The 20381-nt window shown below is 36.7% G+C and overlaps 2 protein-coding genes across 2 annotated transcripts; both read left to right on the top strand.

Moving 5' to 3' along the window:
- The first annotated feature begins 11136 nt into the window (after window positions 1-11136).
- LOC142230106 (uncharacterized) lies at window positions 11137-19275 on the top strand. The gene is made up of 2 exons (XM_075300742.1): window positions 11137-11277; window positions 18063-19275. Exon 2 carries the CDS (start codon window positions 18067-18069, stop codon window positions 19195-19197), a length of 1131 nt encoding a protein of 376 aa, XP_075156857.1. The 5' UTR covers window positions 11137-11277; window positions 18063-18066; the 3' UTR covers window positions 19198-19275.
- Window positions 12677-18019, top strand: LOC142231181 (uncharacterized). Its single transcript, XM_075301799.1, has one exon. The coding sequence runs from the start codon at window positions 12677-12679 to the stop codon at window positions 18017-18019; it is 5343 nt and encodes a 1780-aa protein (XP_075157914.1).
- Window positions 19276-20381: the final 1106 nt, after the last annotated feature.

Raw genomic sequence — 20381 nt, 5'->3', positions numbered from 1 at the left:
TTTTGGGGGTGGTCACGAATTAAAGTCCTTTTCGCTCTAGGACGCATATTTAAGGAGATATGGGCAAAAGAAGTTTTTCCTATAAAAATTTCAATTTTTTTAGGTTTTGGGTGGATTTTTCAATTTTTTGGGGGTGGTCACGAATTAAAGTCCTTTTCGCTCTAGGACGCATATTTAAGGAGATATGGGCAAAAGAAGTTTTTCATATAAAAATTTCAATTTTTTTAGGTTTTGGGTGGATTTTTCAATTTTTTGGGGGTGGTCACGAATTAAAGTCCTTTTCGCTCTAGGACGCATATTTAAGGAGATATGGGCAAAAGAAGTTTTTCATATAAAAATTTCAATTTTTTTAGGTTTTGGGTGGATTTTTCAATTTTTTGGGGGTGGACACGAATTAAAGTCCTTTTCGCTCTAGGACGCATATTTAAGGAGATATGGGCAAAAGAAGTTTTTCATATAAAAATTTCAATTTTTTTAGGTTTTGGGTGGATTTTTCAATTTTTTGAGGGTGGTCACGAATTAAAGTCCTTTTCGCTCTAGGACGCATATTTAAGGAGATATGGGCAAAAGAAGTTTTTCATATAAAAATTTCAATTTTTTAGGTTTTGGGTGGATTTTTCAATTTTTTGGGGGTGGTCACGAATTAAAGTCCTTTTCGCTCTAGGACGCACATTTTTAGGAGATATTAGCAAAATAAGTTTTTCATATAAAAATTTCAATTTTTTTAAGTTTTGGGTGGATTTTTCAAATTTTTGAGGGTGGTCACGAATTAAAGTCCTTTTCGCTCTAGGACGCATATTTAAGGAGATATGGGCAAAAGAAGTTTTTCATATAAAAATTTCAATTTTTTTAGGTTTTGGGTGGATTTTTCAATTTTTTGGGGGTGGTCACGAATTAAAGTCCTTTTCGCTCTAGGACGCATATTTAAGGAGATATGGGCAAAAGAAGTTTTTCATATAAAAATTTAAATTTTTTTAGGTTTTGGGTGGATTTTTCAATTTTTTGGGGGTGGTCACGAATTAAAGTCCTTTTCGCTCTAGGACGCATATTTAAGGAGATATTAGCAAAATAAGTTTTTCATATAAAAATTTCAATTTTTTTAAGTTTTGGGTGGATTTTTCAATTTTTTGGGGGTGGACACGAATTAAAGTCCTTTTCGCTCTAGGACGCATATTTAAGGAGATATGGGCAACAGAAGTTTTTCATACAAAAATTTAAATTTTTTTAGGTTTTGGGTGGATTTTTCAATTTTTTGGGGGTGGTCACGAATTAAAGTCCTTTTCGCTCTAGGACGCATATTTAAGGAGATATGGGCAAAAGAAGTTTTTCATATAAAAATTTAAATTTTTTTAGGTTTTGGGTGGATTTTTCAATTTTTTGAGGGTGGTCACGAATTAAAGTCCTTTTCGCTCTAGGACGCATATTTAAGGAGATATGGGCAAAAGAAGTTTTTCATATAAAAATTTCATTTTTTTTAGGTTTTGGGTGGATTTTTCAATTTGTTGGGGGTGGTCACGAATTAAAGTCCTTTTCGCTCTAGGACGCATATTTAAAGAGATATTAGCAAAATAAGTTTTTCATATAAAAATTTAAATTTTTTTAGGTTTTGGGTGGATTTTTCAATTTTTTGGGGGTGGTCACGAATTAAAGTCCTTTTCGCTCTAGGACGCATATTTAAGGAGATATGGGCAAAAGAAGTTTTTCATATAAAAATTTCAATTTTTTTAGGTTTTGGGTGGATTTTTCAATTTTTTGGGGGTGGTCACGAATTAAAGTCCTTTTCGCTCTAGGACGCATATTTAAGGAGATATGGGCAAAAGAAGTTTTTCATATAAAAATTTAAATTTTTTAGGTTTTGGGTGGATTTTTCAATTTTTTGGGGGTGGTCACGAATTAAAGTCCTTTTCGCTCTAGGACGCATATTTAAGGAGATATGGGCAAAAGAAGTTTTTCCTATAAAAATTTCAATTTTTTTAGGTTTTGGGTGGATTTTTCAATTTTTTGGGGGTGGTCACGAATTAAAGTCCTTGTCGCTCTAGGACGCATATTTAAGGAGATATGGGCAAAAGAAGTTTTTCATATAAAAATTTAAATTTTTTTAGGTTTTGGGTGGATTTTTCAATTTTTTGAGGGTGGTCGCGAATTAAAGTCCTTTTCGCTCTAGGACGCATATTTAAGGAGATATGGGCAAAAGAAGTTTTTCATATAAAAATTTAAATTTTTTTAGGTTTTGGGTGGATTTTTCAATTTTTTGAGGGTGGTCACGAATTAAAGTCCTTTTCGCTCTAGGACGCATATTTAAGGAGATATGGGCAAAAGAAGTTTTTCATATAAAAATTTAATTTTTTTTAGGTTTTGGGTGGATTTTTCAATTTTTTGGGGGTGGTCACGAATTAAAGTCCTTTTCGCTCTAGGACGCATATTTAAAGAGATATGGGCAAAAGAAGTTTTTCATATAAAAATTTCAATTTTTTTAGGTTTTGGGTGGATTTTTCAAATTTTTGAGGGTGGTCACGAATTAAAGTCCTTTTCGCTCTAGGACGCATATTTAAGGAGATATGGGCAAAAGAAGTTTTTCATATAAAAATTTCAATTTTTTTAGGTTTTGGGTGGATTTTTCAATTTTTTGAGGGTGGTCACGAATTAAAGTCCTTTTCGCTCTAGGACGCATATTTAAGGAGATATGGGCAAAAGAAGTTTTTCATATAAAAATTTAAATTTTTTTAGGTTTTGGGTGGATTTTTCAATTTTTTGGGGGTGGTCACGAATTAAAGTCCTTTTCGCTCTAGGACGCATATTTAAAGAGATATGGGCAAAAGAAGTTTTTCATATAAAAATTTCAATTTTTTTAGGTTTTGGGTGGATTTTTCAAATTTTTGAGGGTGGTCACGAATTAAAGTCCTTTTCTCTCTAGGACGCATATTTAAGGAGATATGGGCAAAAGAAGTTTTTCATATAAAAATTTCAATTTTTTTAGGTTTTGGGTGGATTTTTCAAATTTTTGAGGGTGGTCACGAATTAAAGTCCTTTTCGCTCTAGGACGCATATTTAAGGAGATATGGGCAAAAGAAGTTTTTCATATAAAAATTTCAATTTTTTTAGGTTTTGGGTGGATTTTTCAATTTTTTGGGGGTGGTCACGAATTAAAGTCCTTTTCGCTCTAGGACGCATATTTAAGGAGATATGGGCAAAAGAAGTTTTTCATATAAAAATTTCAATTTTTTTAGGTTTTGGGTGGATTTTTCAATTTTTTGGGGTTGGTCACGAATTAAAGTCCTTTTCGCTCTAGGACGCATATTTAAGGAGATATGGGCAAAAGAAGTTTTTCATATAAAAATTTCAATTTTTTTAGGTTTTGGGTGGATTTTTCAATTTGTTGGGGGTGGTCACGAATTAAAGTCCTTTTCGCTCTAGGACGCTTAGTTTAGGAGATATGGGCAAAAGAAGTTTTTCATATAAAAATTTAAATTTTTTTAGGTTTTGGGTGGATTTTTCAAATTTTTGAGGGTGGTCACGAATTAAAGTCCTTTTCGCTCTAGGACGCATATTTAAGGAGATATGGGCAAAAGAAGTTTTTCATATAAAAATTTCATTTTTTTTAGGTTTTGGGTGGATTTTTCAATTTTTTGGGGGTGGTCACGAATTAAAGCCCTTTTCGCTCTAGGACGCTTAGTTTAGGAGATATGGGCAAAAGAAGTTTTTCATATAAAAATTTCAATTTTTTTAGGTTTTGGGTGGATTTTTCAATTTGTTGGGGGTGGTCACGAATTAAAGTCCTTTTCGCTCTAGGACGCATATTTAAGGAGATATGGGCAAAAGAAGTTTTTCATATAAAAATTTCAATTTTTTTAGGTTTTGGGTGGATTTTTCAATTTTTTGAGGGTGGTCACGAATTAAAGTCCTTTTCGCTCTAGGACGCATATTTAAGGAGATATGGGCAAAAGAAGTTTTTCATATAAAAATTTCAATTTTTTTAGGTTTTGGGTGGATTTTTCAATTTTTTGAGGGTGGTCACGAATTAAAGTCCTTTTCGCTCTAGGACGCATATTTAAGGAGATATGGGCAAAAGAAGTTTTTCATATAAAAATTTCAATTTTTTTAGGTTTTGGGTGGATTTTTCAAATTTTTGAGGGTGGTCACGAATTAAAGTCCTTTTCGCTCTAGGACGCATATTTAAGGAGATATGGGCAAAAGAAGTTTTTCATATAAAAATTTCAATTTTTTTAGGTTTTGGGTGGATTTTTCAATTTTTTGGGGGTGGTCACGAATTAAAGTCCTTTTCGCTCTAGGACGCATATTTAAGGAGATATGGGCAAAAGAAGTTTTTCATATAAAAATTTCATTTTTTTTAGGTTTTGGGTGGATTTTTCAATTTTTTAGGGGTGGTCGCGAATTAAAGTCCTTTTCTCTCTAGGACGCATATTTAAGGAGATATGGACAAAAGAAGTTTTTCATATAAAAATTTCATTTTTTTTAGGTTTTGGGTGGATTTTTCAATTTTTTGGGGGTTGTCGCGAATTAAAGTCCTTTTCTCTCTAGGACGCATATTTAAGGAGATATGGGCAAAAGAAGTTTTTCCTATAAAAATTTTTCAATTTTTTGGGGGTGGTCACGAATTAAAGTCCTTTTCTCTCTAGGACGCATATTTAAGGAGATATGGGCAAAAGAAGTTTTCATATAAAAATTTAAATTTTTTTAGGTTTTGGGTGGATTTTTCAATTTTTTGGGGGTGGTCACGAATTAAAGTGCTTTTCGCTCTAGGACGCATATTTAAGGAGATATGGGCAAAAGAAGTTTTTCATACAAAAATTTAAATTTTTTTAGGTTTTGGGTGGATTTTTCAATTTTTTGAGGGTGGTCGCGAATTAAAGTCCTTTTCGCTCTAGGACGCTTAGTTTAGGAGATATGGGCAAAAGAAGTTTTTCATATAAAAATTTAAATTTTTTTAGGTTTTGGGTGGATTTTTCAATTTTTTGGGGGTGGTCACGAATTAAAGTCCTTTTCGCTCTAGGACGCATATTTAAGGAGATATGGGCAAAAGAAGTTTTTCATATAAAAATTTCAATTTTTTTAGGTTTTGGGTGGATTTTTCAATTTTTTGAGGGTGGTCACGAATTAAAGTCCTTTTCGCTCTAGGACGCATATTTAAGGAGATATGGGCAAAAGAAGTTTTTCATATAAAAATTTCAATTTTTTTAGGTTTTGGGTGGATTTTTCAATTTTTTGAGGGTGGTCACGAATTAAAGTCCTTTTCGCTCTAGGACGCATATTTAAGGAGATATGGGCAAAAGAAGTTTTTCATATAAAAATTTCAATTTTTTTAGGTTTTGGGTGGATTTTTCAAATTTTTGAGGGTGGTCACGAATTAAAGTCCTTTTCGCTCTAGGACGCATATTTAAAGAGATATGGGCAAAAGAAGTTTTTCATATAAAAATATCAATTTTTTTAGGTTTTGGGTGGATTTTTCAATTTTTTGGGGGTGGTCACGAATTATAGTCCTTTTCGCTCTAGGACGCATATTTAAGGAGATATGGGCAAAAGAAGTTTTTCATATAAAAATTTCATTTTTTTTAGGTTTTGGGTGGATTTTTCAATTTTTTGGGGGTGGTCGCGAATTAAAGTCCTTTTCTCTCTAGGACGCATATTTAAGGAGATATGGGCAAAAGAAGTTTTTCATATAAAAATTTCATTTTTTTTAGGTTTTGGGTGGATTTTTCAATTTTTTGGGGGTGGTCGCGAATTAAAGTCCTTTTCTCTCTAGGACGCATATTTAAGGAGATATGGGCAAAAGAAGTTTTTCCTATAAAAATTTTTCAATTTTTTGGGGGTGGTCACGAATTAAAGTCCTTTTCTCTCTAGGACGCATATTTAAGGAGATATGGGCAAAAGAAGTTTTTCATATAAAAATTTCAATTTTTTTAGGTTTTGGGTGGATTTTTCAATTTTTTGGGGGTGGTCACGAATTAAAGTGCTTTTCGCTCTAGGACGCATATTTAAGGAGATATGGGCAAAAGAAGTTTTTCATACAAAAATTTAAATTTTTTTAGGTTTTGGGTGGATTTTTCAATTTTTTGAGGGTGGTCGCGAATTAAAGTCCTTTTCGCTCTAGGACGCATATTTAAGGAGATATGGGCAAAAGAAGTTTTTCCTATAAAAATTTCAATTTTTTTAGGTTTTGGGTGGATTTTTCAATTTTTTGGGGGTAGTCACGAATTAAAGTCCTTTTCGCTCTAGGACGCATATTTAAAGAGATATGGGCAAAAGAAGTTTTTCATATAAAAATTTCAATTTTTTTAGGTTTTGGGTGGATTTTTCAATTTTTTGGGGGTGGTCACGAATTAAAGTCCTTTTCTCTCTAGGACGCATATTTAAGGAGATATGGGCAAAAGAAGTTTTTCATATAAAAATTTAAATTTTTTTAGGTTTTGGGTGGATTTTTCAATTTTTTGGGGGTGGTCACGAATTAAAGTGCTTTTCGCTCTAGGACGCATATTTAAGGAGATATGGGCAAAAGAAGTTTTTCATACAAAAATTTAAATTTTTTTAGGTTTTGGGTGGATTTTTCAATTTTTTGAGGGTGGTCGCGAATTAAAGTCCTTTTCGCTCTAGGACGCTTAGTTTAGGAGATATGGGCAAAAGAAGTTTTTCATATAAAAATTTCAATTTTTTTAGGTTTTGGGTGGATTTTTCAATTTTTTGGGGGTGGTCACGAATTAAAGTCCTTTTCGCTCTAGGACGCATATTTAAGGAGATATGGGCAAAAGAAGTTTTTCATATAAAAATTTCAATTTTTTTAGGTTTTGGGTGGATTTTTCAATTTTTTGAGGGTGGTCACGAATTAAAGTCCTTTTCGCTCTAGGACGCATATTTAAGGAGATATGGGCAAAAGAAGTTTTTCATATAAAAATTTAAATTTTTTTAGGTTTTGGGTGGATTTTTCAATTTTTTGAGGGTGGTCACGAATTAAAGTCCTTTTCGCTCTAGGACGCATATTTAAGGAGATATGGGCAAAAGAAGTTTTTCATATAAAAATTTCAATTTTTTTAGGTTTTGGGTGGATTTTTCAAATTTTTGAGGGTGGTCACGAATTAAAGTCCTTTTCGCTCTAGGACGCATATTTAAGGAGATATGGGCAAAAGAAGTTTTTCATATAAAAATTTCAATTTTTTTAGGTTTTGGGTGGATTTTTCAATTTTTTGGGGGTGGTCACGAATTAAAGTCCTTTTCGCTCTAGGACGCATATTTAAGGAGATATGGGCAAAAGAAGTTTTTCATATAAAAATTTCATTTTTTTTAGGTTTTGGGTGGATTTTTCAATTTTTTGGGGGTGGTCGCGAATTAAAGTCCTTTTCTCTCTAGGACGCATATTTAAGGAGATATGGGCAAAAGAAGTTTTTCATATAAAAATTTCATTTTTTTTAGGTTTTGGGTGGATTTTTTAATTTTTTAGGGGTGGTCGCGAATTAAAGTCCTTTTCTCTCTAGGACGCATATTTAAGGAGATATGGGCAAAAGAAGTTTTTCCTATAAAAATTTTTCAATTTTTTGGGGGTGGTCACGAATTAAAGTCCTTTTCTCTCTAGGACGCATATTTAAGGAGATATGGGCAAAAGAAGTTTTTCATATAAAAATTTCAATTTTTTTAGGTTTTGGGTGGATTTTTCAATTTTTTGGGGGTGGTCACGAATTAAAGTGCTTTTCGCTCTAGGACGCATATTTAAGGAGATATGGGCAAAAGAAGTTTTTCATACAAAAATTTAAATTTTTTTAGGTTTTGGGTGGATTTTTCAATTTTTTGAGGGTGGTCGCGAATTAAAGTCCTTTTCGCTCTAGGACGCTTAGTTTAGGAGATATGGGCAAAAGAAGTTTTTCATATAAAAATTTCAATTTTTTTAGGTTTTGGGTGGATTTTTCAATTTTTTGAGGGTGGTCACGAATTAAAGTCCTTTTCGCTCTAGGACGCATATTTAAGGAGATATGGGCAAAAGAAGTTTTTCCTATAAAAATTTCAATTTTTTTAGGTTTTGGGTGGATTTTTCAATTTTTTGGGGGTAGTCACGAATTAAAGTCCTTTTCGCTCTAGGACGCATATTTAAAGAGATATGGGCAAAAGAAGTTTTTCATATAAAAATTTCAATTTTTTTAGGTTTTGGGTGGATTTTTCAATTTTTTGAGGGTGGTCACGAATTAAAGTCCTTTTCGCTCTAGGACGCTTAGTTTAGGAGATATGGGCAAAAGAAGTTTTTCCTATAAAAATTTCAATTTTTTTATGTTTTGGGTGGATTTTTAAATTTTTGAGGGTGGTCACGAATTAAAGTCCTTTTCGCTCTAGGACGCATATTTAAGGAGATATGGGCAAAAGAAGTTTTTCATATAAAAATTTCAATTTTTTTAGGTTTTGGGTGGATTTTTCAATTTTTTGGGGGTGGTCACGAATTAAAGTCCTTTTCGCTCTAGGACGCATATTTAAGGAGATATGGGCAAAAGAAGTTTTTCATATAAAAATTTCAATTTTTTTAGGTTTTGGGTGGATTTTTCAATTTGTTGGGGGTGGTCACGAATTAAAGTCCTTTTCGCTCTAGGACGCTTAGTTTAGGAGATATGGGCAAAAGAAGTTTTTCATATAAAAATTTTAATTTTTTTAGGTTTTGGGTGGATTTTTCAAATTTTTGAGGGTGGTCACGAATTAAAGTCCTTTTCGCTCTAGGACGCATATTTAAGGAGATATGGGCAAAAGAAGTTTTTCATATAAAAATTTCATTTTTTTTAGGTTTTGGGTGGATTTTTCAATTTTTTGGGGGTGGTCACGAATTAAAGTCCTTTTCGCTCTAGGACGCTTAGTTTAGGAGATATGGGCAAAAGAAGTTTTTCATATAAAAATTTCAATTTTTTTAGGTTTTGGGTGGATTTTTCAATTTTTTGGGGGTGGTCACGAATTAAAGTCCTTTTCGCTCTAGGACGCATATTTAAGGAGATATGGGCAAAAGAAGTTTTTCATATAAAAATTTCAATTTTTTTAGGTTTTGGGTGGATTTTTCAATTTTTTGAGGGTGGTCACGAATTAAAGTCCTTTTCGCTCTAGGACGCATATTTAAGGAGATATGGGCAAAAGAAGTTTTTCATATAAAAATTTCAATTTTTAAGGAGATATGGGCAAAAGAAGTTTTTCATATAAAAATTTCAATTTTTTTAGGTTTTGGGTGGATTTTTCAATTTTTTGGGGGTGGTCACGAATTAAAGTCCTTTTCGCTCTAGGACGCATATTTAAGGAGATATGGGCAAAAGAAGTTTTTCATATAAAAATTTCATTTTTTTTAGGTTTTGGGTGGATTTTTCAATTTTTTGAGGGTGGTCGCGAATTAAAGTCCTTTTCTCTCTAGGACGCATATTTAAGGAGATATGGGCAAAAGAAGTTTTTCATATAAAAATTTCATTTTTTTTAGGTTTTGGGTGGATTTTTCAATTTTTTGGGGGTGGTCGCGAATTAAAGTCCTTTTCTCTCTAGGACGCATATTTAAGGAGATATGGGCAAAAGAAGTTTTTCCTATAAAAATTTTTCAATTTTTTGGGGGTGGTCACGAATTAAAGTCCTTTCCTCTCTAGGACGCATATTTAAGGAGATATGGGCAAAAGAAGTTTTTCATATAAAAATTTCAATTTTTTTAGGTTTTGGGTGGATTTTTCAATTTTTTGGGGGTGGTCACGAATTAAAGTGCTTTTCGCTCTAGAACGCATATTTAAGGAGATATGGGCAAAAGAAGTTTTTCTTATAAAAATTTCAATTTTTTTAGGTTTTGGGTGGATTTTTCAATTTTTTGGGGGTGGTCACGAATTAAAGTCCTTTTCGCTCTAGGACGCATATTTAAGGAGATATGGGCAAAAGAAGTTTTTCATATAAAAATTTCAATTTTTTTAGGTTTTGGGTGGATTTTTCAATTTTTTGAGGGTGGTCACGAATTAAAGTCCTTTTCGCTCTAGGACGCTTAGTTTAGGAGATATGGGCAAAAGAAGTTTTTCCTATAAAAATTTCAATTTTTTTAGGTTTTGGGTGGATTTTTCAATTTTTGAGGGTGGTCACAAATTAAAGTCCTTTTCGCTCTAGGACGCATATTTAAAGAGATATGGGCAAAAGAAGTTTTTCATATAAAAATTTCAATTTTTTTAGGTTTTGGGTGGATTTTTCAAATTTTTGAGGGTGGTCACGAATTAAAGTCCTTTTCGCTCTAGGACGCATATTTAAGGAGATATGGGCAAAAGAAGTTTTTCATATAAAAATTTCAATTTTTTTAGGTTTTGGGTGGATTTTTCAATTTTTTGGGGGTGGTCACGAATTAAAGTCCTTTTCGCTCTAGGACGCTTAGTTTAGGAGATATGGGCAAAAGAAGTTTTTCATATAAAAATTTCAATTTTTTTAGGTTTTGGGTGGATTTTTCAAATTTTTGGGGGTGGACACGAATTAAAGTCCTTTTCGCTCTAGGACGCATATTTAAGGAGATATGGGCAAAAGAAGTTTTTCATATAAAAATTTCAATTTTTTTATGTTTTGGGTGGATTTTTCAATTTTTTGAGGGTGGTCGCGAATTAAAGTCCTTTTCGCTCTAGGACGCTTAGTTTAGGAGATATGGGCAAAATAAGTTTTTCATATAAAAATTTCAATTTTTTTAAGTTTTGGGTGGATTTTTCAATTTTTTGGGGGTGGACACGAATTAAAGTCCTTTTCGCTCTAGGACGCATATTTAAGGAGATTGTTTAAGTTCAAATTCGTATGGTCAAAATTTATTCGTTAGATGGGGACTTAAAATATTGTAAAATTATAATTTCCCCCTCGTTAGAAAATGTACCCTAAGCTCTGGATGCAGCTCTGTGCTTTCAGCACAATTCGTTACATTTTTCTAACGAGTCGCGCCATTACCGTCTTGCGGCGTCTAAGCTTTTGTTATTATTCGTTACTGGATTACGTCCGTCCAACGATTGTTTTGTAAAAGGTAAATAATAATCTCCCAAAAAATTCAATAAAATTACGTTTTATTGAAACATTATTGAAAAGAAAAACTAAATCCTTGTGTTTTTATTTATTTTATTTCTCGGTGCTACGCATTCATTGGTCCTTCGAGCCGGATACTTGCTTACAGCAATTAATAAAGGATTTTGTTTTGTCTTTTTTTCAAAGGAAAGTGCTGATATTGTGAAGCAACAACAAAAAGCAGCCACTTTGCAGCCATATTTGTGAAGGATTTATATTGAAAATTTATTTAAATAATTATTTATCAACACACAGGTGCGTATGTCAGTGTTTTATTAAAATAATTGAGCAAATCGCGAGTGTTTTAAATTTAAACCGCGGTCGTTTTACAACATTGATTCAATTATTTCGTTTTGCCGACGGCAAATTGCATTTCAAAAAACACACATTCGTTGCTACATACATACGTACGTTTCTTTCGTTTGTTTAATTTCGTTTTGCTAAAAAATATTCAAGTGAAGGAATAGTCAAAATAAAAAGTGAAAAATCTATTGTATATATTGGTGTTGTGTGGTGAATTTAAACGTTGACAGTGCTTATTTACTTCAAAACATTATTTGCAATTACGTTGCCTTTAACTTGAAGTAAATAAAACAATAACAAAATACACGCAGACTCTAAAGGCTCTGTTGGTCGTATTACCATTGTAAACAAAGATCAATCGTCACTGCAGTCAACGTTTGAATTACATACCTACGTATGATCAGTGATACACACACGTATATACATACATATTTTTTTTGAGCTGTGTTTCTTTGGTTTATTTGTTAACCCTCACGGGGCCGCGAGTTGTAAATATTTTGAAGAAAATTATAAAAATTTTTGAAATTGAGTTTTTTGGGTTATCGTGTTGTATGACCCATTAGCGTTACGCGCATTAGTAAAAATTATCGTTTTGGTCACTGTGCACCCTACAGGCGGTCCGGTACGATCGTATAATTTTTATTTTATCATATATATTACGTATATATTTTTATTTCTATATCTTTTATTATTTGCGATATTTGATTTTTTTTTTTTTGGGGAGATTATTTGGCGTGGAAGTGTAGAGGTGTATTTTACAGTCCGTGCACCCTACATTTGGTCTTACAGACATTTTTTTATAATTTCTTATAATTTGTTGAATTTTTTGATCATCTGGTTTTCGTGTGTGAAGTTTTGATACAGCGGCAGTATTCTTCGATACACTGAGCGTAATTTTCGTAAATTCATTCATACACTGAGAGAATTAGTTCGAAGATTTTAGTAGAATTTTGAGATTTTTTGAATTCAACTTGAATAATTTGCCCATTTTTTTGTACACGGGGAAAAATATTTTGTGATTCGGTACACTGAACGAAAATTAATTGTCTCTACACTGAGAGAAAAATAGTCCAATAGTTTACAAATTGTTTGAAATTTTTGATTTTAAGTTTTGAAGTGGTTGTTTTACGAACAATTGTTTACACTTCAAGAAATTTTGTGGTAATTTCGGTGCAGTGTGAGAATTTATACAGATACACTGAAAGAAAAATTTTGTACATTTTTGTTTTTGCATTTTTGGGCATTTTGTGCAAATTTATTGATTTTTCGGCCAGTTTTCGCTGTCGATAAGTGCGTGTTCACATACTTTACGAGTTTTTGTGAATTTTTGTGACGCTAAATTATTTTCAATATGCCAGTTAATACATTCGCGCGATTCATTAGAGCCGCTGATGCGGTTGTGAAGTTTGGGACACGGGTTAGCTCTTTGAAGGAGGAGAATTTAGATGTTTATTCTCTAAGGGCTCAGGTCGAAGAGGCGAAATCACTATGGGCGAAAGTGAAAGAGAGGTATGAGGAGTGTTTAGACGATCTTCAGGAAGAGTCGGATAAGGGAACGGTAGAATCTGCTGACGGCAAGTATGAGGCAACTTATGATGCCTATATTCGTATTGTTTCCTCTATCGAAAGGAAGATAGACGGTCTAAAAGCCGTTCCTAGGGCGTCAACTCCTATACAGCAGGCCGATGTGGCAGATATTTCTGCTCGTTCTGGTAATGTGGATGTATCGGGAAATTCTCTTTTGTTAGGTGTTGACCATGGTGCGGTCCATAGTTTGGCTTTACCACCATGCGATATTGAGGTTTTCGAAGGTGACTTTCAGTCTTGGCCAACATTTAGGGATTTGTTTACTGCTGTTTATGTAAAAAATTCCCGTCTGAGTGATATTGAGCGCTTGTGTCATTTGCTCAAAAAGACTAGTGGCGACGCCCGTGAAGTTGTAAGAAGATTTCCTCTCACTGATAGAAGTTTCGAGTTAGCTTGGAGGACGTTAAAGGAAACTTATGACAACTTGAGAATTTTAGTCAGCAATCAGTTGAAGCTTCTTTTTGACCTTCCGGTCTTAGACACCGAGACAAGTTCTGGGTTGAAGAACTTGCAGCGTGGTATAAATGCATGTATTTCGGCGATGGCTGTGAATAACGTTCCTACGAACGATTGGGATCCGATTTTGATATATTTGTGTGTGCAACGTCTACCGAAGATTAGTGTTACTTTGTGGGAACAGGGTATAAGTGATAAGTCTGCGTTGTCGTCTTGGGTGGACATGGATCGTTTTCTTACGGAAAGGATTCAGACACTCACGTGTCTCCGCGATTTGAAGGGTATCGATGCTTCGAAGAAAACTGATGGCAGGAAACTGCGAACGCATTTTACGAATGCAGCTCCGAAATCTTCGCCATCTAGGTCGCGTAATTCGCAATACACTTCTCATTCTTCTAGAGATTCCGTCGATAAGATGTGTGTTCTTTGTCCACGACAAAGCCATCATCTTCGTGTTTGTCCGAGATTTAGGAATCTTTCTGTGAATGATCGGTTGACTGCTGTGAAACGGTACCGCTGTTGTTTCAATTGTCTATCTCGTAGACATGACGTTAACAACTGTGCTACATCTCGCAGTTGTGAGAAGTGTCAAGGAAGGCATCATACTTTGCTTCATCGCGATTCTTCCCATTCTACGAATGTGGCGACTACGTCTTCGACGGTTTCGGCCGCTCGTCCTACGGATTCTAGCGGTTTGATTGACCCGCAGCCTTCCACTTCGTCTGGAATCGTGTCTGGTACTTCGGCCAGGCAAGTGTTTCATGTTTCCCAGAACAGGTCGGTACTATTAGGGACGGCTATGGTGAACATCGTTCATCAGGGTATGACGTACCCAGCTCGGGCTCTTATTGACCCAGCATCGGAAGCCTCCTTTATTACCGAAAAAATGCAAGAGTTGCTTAGGATTTCGATAACGAGTGCGACGTCTTCGATATCGGGCGTGAATCAATCGGTTTCGATAACTTCTCGCGGTATTTGCCCTCTGAGTATAGGGTCACCCATAGATGGATCGGTCTTGGTAGAGGCGACTGCGTTGGTCCTGCCTAAGATTTCTGGGAATTTACCGTCTTTCCAAGTGAGTCGGAATTATATGTCACGTTTGCCTAATTTACGTTTAGCTGATCCTAATCTGTTCGATAGTCGTCCGGTTGATCTATTGTTGGGGGCAGACGTGTATCCCAGAATTATATTACAGGGGGTTCGGTCTGGTATTTTAGGATCGTTGATTGCTCAACAGACAGTCTTCGGTTGGCTCATTACTGGTTCAATTCCCACTTCTAATGTGACGGTTTTTTCAACGACTGTTGAATTTATGGAAGAAGATGGTCTTGACAAGACTCTTCTTCGGTTTTGGGAATTAGAGGACTTACCAAGACGGGCAATTTGTTCTCCCGCAGATAAATTTTGTGAAGAAAATTTTAAGAATACCACATATAGGGATTCCGATGGAAGATACGTAGTGACTCTTCCGATAAAACCCGAATTAAAGGGACAAGTTTTGCTTGGACATTCGCGGACAAGTTGTTTGAAGCAGTTTATTCGTGGTGAGGCTTCGCTTTTACGAAAGCCTGAAACAAAATTAATGTATGACGGGGTGATTAAAGAATATTTGGACTTGCAACATATGAGACCAGTGTCGTCGACTTCTCCTGCAGATCAAACTGTGTGTTATTTGCCACACCACCCGGTAATCAATCCGGACAAATTGACGTCCAAACTTCGAGTTGTCTTTAATGCTTCGCATAAGACCTCAAATGGTAAAAGTCTGAACGACATTCTTTATGTGGGACCCACATTACAATTGGAATTGGTTCATTTGATTTTGAGGTGGAGATTTTTCAGATATGTTTTTAATTGCGACATCACACAGATGTACCGCCAAATTAGGGTAAATTCGGCCCATACTTCTCTGCAGCGAATTGTCTTTAGGGACTCCCCACAAAAAGATGTACAAGACTATGAGCTGCAGACCGTGACATTTGGAGTGAATTGTGCTCCCTATTTAGCCATACGGACGTTATTGCAATTGGCCGATGACTCCGAAGATGAATATCCCCACGCGGCACATATTCTACGAAGGTGCATGTACGTGGATGATGTTTTGACAGGGTACCATAACGTGGATACTGCTGTTGAATCTAGGGATCAATTGATTAGGGTATTATCATCGGCAAAGTTCGAACTGAGGAAGTGGACTTCTAATGAGCTAGCCATTTTGGAATCGCTTCCGGCTGACCATTTGGTTGACGCCAAATTACTGGAGTTTGTTGAGGCTAGTAGTTCGAAGCCGTTGGGTATTAGGTGGAATGCGCAGTTGGACTTATTTTATTTTGAGATGAAACCGATTGAGCGGAAATCTCGGTTTACGAAGAGAGAGGTTTTATCGGCTATAGCTGGGCTATTTGACCCTGTTGGCTGGCTGGGGCCAGTTATTATAGTGGCGAAGATAATTATGCAACAGGTTTGGTTGGATAAGATAGGATGGGACGAGTCACTTCCGTTACAAACTGAGCGACAATGGCGAAAGTTTGTCGAGACCTATCAGGATGTGAATCACGTTCGTATTCCTCGATGGGTCAATTACTCCACAGACTGTGAGGTAGAATTACATGTTTTTTCCGACGCCTCGGAAAAAGCATACGCGGGGGTAGTATATGTTCGTGTGGTTACGCCGCAGGGACATATCTTCACCCATTTGCTATCTTGTAAGACTAAGGTAGCCCCCATCAAATCTATATCTTTGCCACGTTTGGAGCTTTGTGGGGCAGTTTTGGCCTCAGAACTTTACAAGTCTATAGCCAGGGAGTTAGATATTGAATTTCGACGTGTTTATTGTTGGACGGATTCTACGATCGTCCGCTCTTGGCTTCGAAAGACGCCGTCTACGTGGTCTACTTTCGTTGCGAATCGCGTATGTAGGATTCAGGAGAATACTGGGGGACAGAATTGGTACCATGTTCGCTCTGAGGACAATCCGGCCGACTTGGGAAGTCGCGGAGTGTCGCCTGCAGAGTTGGCGGTTTCGTCGCTTTGGTGGCATGGACCAGAGTGGCTCTGCTCAGATAGTTCTCAGTGGGATATTAGTGATTTGACCCCTCTTGAGACTGACGTTGAGGTACGGGCGGTCAGGACTCACGCATCGGTTTTTACGAACTACGAGGACATTTTAGAGAGGTTTTCTTCGTTAGATAGGGCTCTACGAGTCATCGCATATATATTTAGGTTTTATCACAGGACCCATTATTCACATGCTAGTCGAAATGTGTATCTCGACACGACGTTGACGGCAACTGAATTAAAGGCAGTGAGATTACGTCTAGCTGTTCTTTCTCAAAGGGCTCATTATCCGGATGAGTGCCGTTTTTTGATGGAAAAGAAACCGTTAGGTTCCAGGAGCTCGTTGTTGTCATTGAATCCATTCCTGGATGAGGAGGGGGTTATGAGGTTGAATGGTCGTTTGAGTAGGTGTCCTACCCTGTCGTATAGTGAGCGACATCCAATTATAGTGCCGTATAATAGTAGATTCGCTAGGTTACTAGTGAAATATGTTCACGACATATCTATTCACGGAGGGAACCAGTTGGTTCTACGTCTTATTCGGATTGAGTATTGGATTCCTCGTTTAACATCTTTGATTAGATCGACTATTAACCGGTGTAAACGGTGTCTGTTGGATAGGAAGAAGTCTTGTACGCAGATCAAGGCGGCTCTCCCACCGGAGAGAACTGTACTTACCAGACCGTTTACTACGACTGGCGTTGATTTTGCGGGGCCTTTCGAAATTAAGTCATTTATAGGGCGCGCATGTAAGATAACAAAGGGTTATGTTTGCGTTTTTGTATGCTTTTCGACGAAGGCCATACACTTGAAAGCCACATCAGACTTGTCTACGACAACGTTTCTGGCCGCTTTTCACAGATTTATATCTCGACGCGGTTGTCCCAAGACCATTTTTTCGGATAATGGTACAAATTTTGTAGGCGCTTCACGCGAAATGGAAAAGGATTTGAGATGTGTTTTTAAAGAAGGACGTGATAAGGTGTGTTCCGCATACCAGTTTCAGCAGCTTTCCTGGCAGTTTATCCCTGCCGGGGCGCCACATATGGGTGGTCTCAGGGAAGCTGCTGTCAAAAGCTTCAAGACGCATTTTAGGAAGCATGCATCAGGATTCAAATTTACATTTGAAGAGTTTTCGACTGTTCTTTCGAGAATTGAGGCTTGTTTAAATTCTAGGCCGTTGTGCCCGATGAGTGAAAGTTCTCAAGAGTTGGTGGCACTTACGCCTGGCCATTTTTTGGTAGGATCTCCGATCCTGGCGCCTCCTGAACAGTTAGAGGAGGAATCCCCACTTCATTTGGTACATCGATTTAGGAAAATGAAGGCGCTGTCGCAACAGTTCTGCTTACGGTGGAAAGAGGAATATTTGAAAAGCTTACAGAAAAGATATAAATGGAAATTTCCGCAGCGTGATATCGAAGTAGGGGACTTGGTAGTAATTCGTGATGAGCAATTGCCTCCTACATCGTGGAAGTTAGGTCGTGTGGATGACGTCCACCCGGGATCTGACGGTCGCGTTAGAGTTGCTGACGTGAGAACGGCAAACGGTGTTGTAAGACGACCGGTGGTAAAATTGGTCATACTGACCGAATAGTTTTCGATCGTTCATATAGTAAGCGTCATCTTTCTTTTCGCAGTACAATGGAAGATATGAGGGAAATTATTAAGACTCTCCCTGATTACGAAGATGACGTCCCGATGTCCGATGAGGAAAGAGAGATTTTAGAAAATAATGTTGCACCGGTTCTTCGCGAGCCGTTACCAGCCATCGAGCAGGTCCCTGACGTCGGGATGACCCCAGTCGTCGCCTCTTCACAAGAGGTAGTACCGACACAAAAAGTTGTCCCTCCGTCGGGGGCTGATACGGCTCCAGCTGAAGTATCTGCAACTAAGGCAGCAGAATCTTCGTCTTCCCCTACGGGGACTGCCCAAAGAAATTCGGACTCGAGCCCAAAGCTTCATTTAAACAATTGTGTGTTATGCAGGCGGAAGCATAATCTACGGTCGTGCCGCAGGTTCTTGAAAATGCGGTTGGAGCAAAGGCTGCGCACCGTAGTTCTTCATCGGGTGTGCTCCAACTGTCTGGGCAGGTCACACATGCGATCGACCTGCAATAGTCGCGAAAGGTGTCGCGAATGCGGAGAGAGCCACCATACGCTTCTGCACTCCTTCGAGCAACAACAACGTCCTTCCGCTCCATCGTCCGATTTGTCTAAGAGAAAGTCAAATTCAAGTCCGTCCGTTAATTCGTCCGCGTACTGCATTACAAATGCTACCCCCATATTTAGTCCGTTGTTAGTTTTGCAACCAACTGTTACGCTTGGTCCCACTATTGTGTTGATACTCGTCTTGTCCGGTCGTCGAATTCCCGTCCGAGCTGTCCTCGACCCATGTGCGGGGTACAGTATGATATGCAGTAGTCTTGCCCAAAGCTTACGGCTTACTTCGGCAATGACAGCGCAGAACGCCTTTTGTCCGCTGATCGTCGTATCCCGGCACAACGCGGAAAATAAATTGATTTTTTCCGCCCGGGTGACAGATTTATCCCGTGTGGTCACCCCATCGGCGTCGGCTCCAGACTCCATACGAGAGCATTTTGAATGTCTCCAGCTGGCCGATCCAGTGTTTTATCGCCCTTCCGGGGTGGGGTTGGTCCTGGGGCCCGACGTATACGCAAGGGTTATTAAGCCTCAAATGTTTTCGAGTCCGGGATTCCCCTTGGCGCAGCTGACGATATTCGGCTGGGTGATTTCAGGGCAGTGTCAACCATGAATATGTGTCGTAGGTCATCCTGGCCAATAACCCAGACACTGCAGACCCTCCGGGTCAACGGCTCTACGAGCATTTAGTTAAGAATTCATGAAGTTTGAAAAAAAAATTAAAAGAACTAATAAAAAAAAAAAAAAATTGCTCAATTTGAAAATGATACTGACAACGCATTTTATATTTATTTTGATATCAATATATTGTACTTATGTAATATTCTATGAATTAATGAATTTCAATTACAACATAGCTGGATGTTGCAAGGCGGGCGGAATGTTTAAGTTCAAATTCGTATGGTCAAAATTTATTCGTTAGATGGGGACTTAAAATATTGTAAAATTATAATTTCCCCCTCGTTAGAAAATGTACCCTAAGCTCTGGATGCAGCTCTGTGCTTTCAGCACAATTCGTTACATTTTTCTAACGAGTCGCGCCATTACCGTCTTGCGGCGTCTAAGCTTTTGTTATTATTCGTTACTGGATTACGTCCGTCCAACGATTGTTTTGTAAAAGGTAAATAATAATCTCCCAAAAAATTCAATAAAATTACGTTTTATTGAAACATTATTGAAAAGAAAAACTAAATCCTTGTGTTTTTATTTATTTTATTTCTCGGTGCTACGCATTCAGAGATATTAGCAAAATAAGTTTTTCATATAAAAATTTCAATTTTTTTAAGTTTTGGGTGGATTTTTCAATTTTTTGGGGGTGGACACGAATTAAAGTCCTTTTCGCTCTAGGACGCATATTTAAGGAGATATGGGCAAAAGAAGTTTTTCATATAAAAATTTCAATTTTTTTAGGTTTTGGGTGGATTTTTCAATTGTTTGAGGGTGGTCGCGAATTAAAGTCCTTTTCGCTCTAGGACGCTTAGTTTAGGAGATATGGGCAAAAGAAGTTTTTCATATAAAAATTTCAATTTTTTTAGGTTTTGGGTGGATTTTTCAATTTTTTGAGGGTGGTCACGAATTAAAGTCCTTTTCGCTCTAGGACGCATATTTAAGGAGATATGGGCAAAAGAAGTTTTTCATACAAAAATTTAAATTTTTTTAGGTTTTGGGTGGATTTTTCAATTTTTTGGGGGTGGTCACGAATTAAAGTCCTTTTCGCTCTAGGACGCATATTTAAGGAGATATGGGCAAAAGAAGTTTTTCATATAAAAATTTCAATTTTTTTAGGTTTTGGGTGGA

This window comes from Haematobia irritans, chromosome 3 (genome assembly GCF_050003625.1).
Source record: "Haematobia irritans isolate KBUSLIRL chromosome 3, ASM5000362v1, whole genome shotgun sequence".
In the NCBI taxonomy this organism is placed as follows: Eukaryota; Metazoa; Arthropoda; class Insecta; order Diptera; family Muscidae; genus Haematobia; species Haematobia irritans.
Note: the sequence above shows the minus strand (reverse complement) of the source record. Positions and strands in the feature narration are given on the sequence as shown.